The sequence below is a fragment of the Gadus morhua genome, chromosome 10 (genome assembly GCF_902167405.1).
Source record: "Gadus morhua chromosome 10, gadMor3.0, whole genome shotgun sequence".
NCBI lineage: Eukaryota > Metazoa > Chordata > Actinopteri > Gadiformes > Gadidae > Gadus > Gadus morhua.
The window spans coordinates 21,616,475-21,621,474 of NC_044057.1; the positions used below are offsets into that span (position 1 = coordinate 21,616,475).

The 5,000-nt window shown below is 48.1% G+C and overlaps 1 protein-coding gene across 1 annotated transcript in view; it reads right to left on the reverse strand.

Annotated features, from left to right (window-relative positions):
- Nucleotides 1–5,000, reverse strand: part of tenm2a (teneurin transmembrane protein 2a) — a gene marked incomplete in the record, with an annotated part of 105,759 nt that overhangs the window by 44,844 nt on the left and 55,915 nt on the right. Inside the window, 1 exon segment of the mRNA XM_030367766.1 lies at nucleotides 685–916. Coding sequence (XP_030223626.1) covers nucleotides 685–916 — 232 coding nt within the window.

Consider the following 5,000-nt stretch of genomic DNA (forward strand, 5'->3'; position numbering starts at 1 on the left):
GCACCCCCCGAGAAACAATGTGCGCTAAGTTCTGTCAGCAAACACATACTGGTGGCGCCGCGGTGACAGAACAGGCAAATAAATCCACCACGGTGCGCAGAGGCCTCTTCGCAACAGGCCTCCACCACCACGCATGAGGCTGCATACACTGCGGACCAGAATGATTACACGACTCAGAGATAATGGGACAACACAATCTGACGTTGGGTTTATGTCTGTTTAGGCCCGACTGCAGCAAGGATAAAGACCAGATGGGCAGCATGTGTTGATGCTACTACTACTGCTACCAATACTACTACTATTACTGCTACCAATACTACTACTACTACTGCTACTCAAACTAATACTTATATTAATAGTACTACTACCAATACTACTACTACTACTACTCTAAATATGAATAGACTGTTAACATAATAATATAATAATAGGACCATTTTAACACAAATTTTGATTAAACTGGAATAAAAGTGAAACAATAATAATAGCGTACTTGTAATTTTAATAATAATAATAATAATATTAATTATACGACTGATACTGATAATGATACTGTTGCTGACACTGATAACCCATGTGAACATTTTATTCTTCTACTGAGGACACACGTGGCCGTCGCGTCCTCACGCTGGGCCCATGGTGTATGAGGAGCGTGCGTGCGTGCGGGGGGGGGGGGGGGCTGACCTGGTCTCCAGAGGGACGTTACTGTTGAGCACCCAGCTGTCCTGGAGCTGCACCGACTCCGGGGTGGTGGGCCCGTCCCCGGGGCCGGGGGCCGGCGCGTGGATGGGGTTCCTCCCCCCCCTCAGCGTGTTCCTGTTCAGGCTGTTGGCCGAGTGGTGCGAGAGGGACTGGTGGTTGTGTGGAGGAGGCAGCGGGGGCCGCAGCGTGGACTGGCTGTGGTGGTTGTTGGCCCCTGTGGGGGAGGGGGGGGGGGGGGGGGGGGAGGGGGGAGGAGGAGGGGGGAGGAGGAGGAGGAAGAGTTTAGTCATCGGACGGAAACGCTGCATTAGGTTGTGGTTATAAAATGTGATTAGTGCGCACACAAAAACACACACACACACACACACACACACACACACACACACACACACACACACACACACACACACACACACACACACACACACACACACACACACACACACACACACACAAATTATATTAAGCAGAGTGAGGCTTGATGTAAATATGAAAAAACAACAACATTGAATTGAAAATTGAATTATTAAACCCAAAAATGCGGTACACAAAGGTTGAGCATCGCATTATCAGTCACATCTCTGGGTCTTTACCGCGCAGGTTCTCGCTTGGTTTTCTCGTAGTTGCCGATAGCAACCCTGTGTGTTTATCTGCGTGCCTGTTTGTGCGAGAGAGCGCTAGATGGATGCATATATAGAAACAAAGAGCCACATAGCAAGCGGGCCACGGAGAGACAGTGTGAGGTTGAAGTAGTAGAGCACTCAGCCTAGTGTGTGTGTGTGTGTGTGTGTGTGTGTGTGTGTGTGTGTGTGTGTGTGTCTGTATGCGGGTGCATGCATGCATGTGTGTGTATATACTCACACTCAAGAGTGTGAGTATACGCATGTATGCCCTCATCGCCTGCTTTCAGACTTGGAGAAAGAGGAGAGGGGAGAGGAGGGTGGAGGGAGAGTAGGGTGGTGGGAGAGGAGGGTGGTGGTTGGTGGTGGTGGTGATGGTGCATGATGTTGTCAGCTCGAAACCAATACCAGGCCTCCCAACACTGAGCTAATGGACTGCAGAGTGAGGCAGCTGAAAAACAAGCCGGGATAAGGCAGACAGGAGCATCCATTCACACATCCACTGTTCACTCCCTCACTCCCTCACTCGCTCCCCCCCCCCCCCCCTCCCCGTCGACTCATCTGTATGTGTGTGAGTGTGTCCTTAGGTGTGAGTGTCTCTGTCAGGTTTTTTTTTTGTACGCGAGTCTGTCAGCGGGTGTGAGTCTGTGTGTGTGTGTGTATGTGCCTTTGTGTGTGTGTGCATGTGAGTGTGTGTGTGTGTGTGTGTGTGTGTGTGCGCAATGTGTTTGTGTTTCTGCCAGCGAATGTGGGCCTGTGTGTTTGTTTGTAGGTGCGTGTGAGTGTGTTTATGTGTGTATATGTGCACGTGTATGCTTGGTGGATGTGTGTGTGTGTGTGTGTGTGTGTGTGTGTGTGTGTGTGTGTGTGTGTGTGTGTGTGTGTGTGTGTGTGTGTGTGTGTGTGCATGTGTCCAAGGGCTTTCAGCCCTTCCTAACAGTGTGCATGCCTGTATGCAGCTTTACAGAGAAATCAATAACGCAGACCACATACTGTACCGCGCTGGAAATCCGGGCACACTTAACCAAGGTTTCAGGACTATTCTCCTTAATTATACATTAGTGTAGACAAGAGATGCAGAATTCATGGTCGTAAACCTACAGCTGATCAGAATAAATTAGGTCACATAATAAACAGACTGAGAATATACACTGCCCTGTATTTACTGAATATTTAAGACAAGATTTACAAAAAATATACTGAAATGTATCTCTGAACGCATTGTGAAGATAATATAATTTAGATATGGGCTTTTGTTCCTCATTAAATAGCAACCACATTTCCATCACGTTTTTTTTTCCATCAAACTTTTATCTTTCCATCGTCCTACATTAGATGTTACTTTAACTTTCTCATTCTGGCTTTGCAATACAGCTTGGCCTTTCCTATAAAGGCTTCAGCCTTTGCTCTTTCATGATAGATTTACACTTCTAAGCGTTTAATATATCACCAATTGTATTTGAACACACACTGCCGTTTGTCAGAACGATCAAGCAAAATTGTACGAAGTAGGCCCAGAAGGAGGAAAAAAACAACTGCTTGCAAAATACATTTTTCAATCTGCACAATCCCAATATCCCCCCCAACACATTTTCTAACCTACTTAGACCAGATGAGAGAAGAAGGGACATTAGGTCGCAAAGAGGAGAGGAGGAATGAAGAGAGGGAGGAGGAGAGAGGGGAGGAGAGGATAGTAGAGGAGAGAGAAGAAGAGAGGACAGGAGAGGAAAGACGAGAGGAAAGAGAAGAGGACATGACAGGAGAGGAGAGAGAATAGGAGAGGAGAGGAGAGGAGAGGAGAGAGAGGAGGAGAGGAGAGAGAATAGGAGAGGAGAGGAGAGGAGAGGAGAGGAGAGGACAGGAGAGGAGAAAGAATATATGAGGAAAGAGAAGAGGAGAGGAGAGAGAGGACAGGATGGAGAGAAGGAGAGGGGGAAGGTGCAGGGAGAGGAGGTGAGAGTAGCAGGGACAGCAGAAGGGAAAGAGGAGAGGGGGCCTGCATGCTGCATGTGTTTCCTGCTTTTGTGAATGTGGTTGCTTTGATAACTGTCAGTCAAAAGGCCATCCCACCATCTGCACACAGTCTCAAACACACACACACACGCGCGCACACACACACACACACACACACACACACACACACACACACACACACACACACACACACACACACACACACACACACACACACACACACACACACACACACACACGCGCACACACCCACACACACACACACACACACACAGACGTATGGGCAGAATGCCAAACAATATCCACATACTCTCTTTCAGCGCCTTCCTTTTCTCTTTCCCCCCTCTCTTCATACTCCCTCCCCCCCCCCCCCTCCCCCCCTCTCTTCTGCTTTAAAGGTAGGTAGAGGGTGGTGAGCCCCAACACGGTTTGCGGTCGCCGCAGCGACAGCAGGGGGAGCTGACCTCATTCCTCGGGTCCACCGCTGGGACGCAGGTGTTGGGCCACGTGGCCCAGCGGAACATATGCTCCGGTGAAGAAATGCGCCGGAAAAAAAGAGAAAACGGCGCGACGGACGGAAGAAGGTGAGAAAAAAAACAAGTGGGAGAGAAAAAAAAAAAAAAAAAGAAGAAGAACAGGTCCCCCACTTCCACTCAGGGCAGACGCTCGGCATCTGTCGGTAGAGAAGGCGCGTGGGCCCCCCCCCCCCCACCCCCTTGGGAGTGTGTGTGTGTAAGCGGGGATTGCGCGTGTGCCCGCTTGAATCGAATTACACGCCTGCGCACATACACCGCTATGTGCATTGTGCACATCTGGAGAACATGTAGGGCCAGACACAATAGGCTGGTGCTTGATGACGGCGACAAACACACAATATTCCTTTCCCTCACACACACACACACACACACACACACACACACACACACACACACACACACACACACACACACACACACACACACACACACACACACACACACACACACACACTTGTCTTTCTCTTGAAAACACAGTTTCTTGTTTGTCCGGTTGTTTTTGCATTAGCATTTTGTTGTGTATTTGTTGATCCATGACGCACTTTCAGACAAACCTCTTCTGTTAAAAGCTTTTTATAAATAAATGTGACTTGACTCTCTTTCACTCTCATTGCGTCACAGCAATGTGAATTACATGTGACAACACCCAATCAGCATAAATATGTCTAAATCTGGCCTCAGCACTCAAACATACACACACACACTTTGAAAAGCAGGACCACAAATTCACAAAATACCCACACAGAAAAAGACACACAAACACACATGCACACACACAAGCATTTGGCAGAAGCATCATCTACACATAGATGAGGGTCTTTAAAGTACTGAACAGTCCCCCTTGCAGACCCTGCTGTCTCTCCATTTTAAATATGTGGTCGGCCACTCCTCGCTGATGTACCCTTCCCCTACATAAATATTGAACAGTTTTTCATTCAAATTCCAATGAATAATATATGCCAACCTTCAATGACAGAGAAATATTTCTTCCTTTTTCCGTCTTTTTTCGGGGGCTGTGTGTGTACACTTCGGCCCCGTTTTGCTTGTGGTAATGGTTCTACACGCATTTCCCTTCTGTGCTACAGCAATAAGGACATGCTGTCTCTACAGGCAGCGTAACCGTACTGTCAGGGTCTTTGGCCGTTAGTGAGATTTGTGTCTGTGTGTG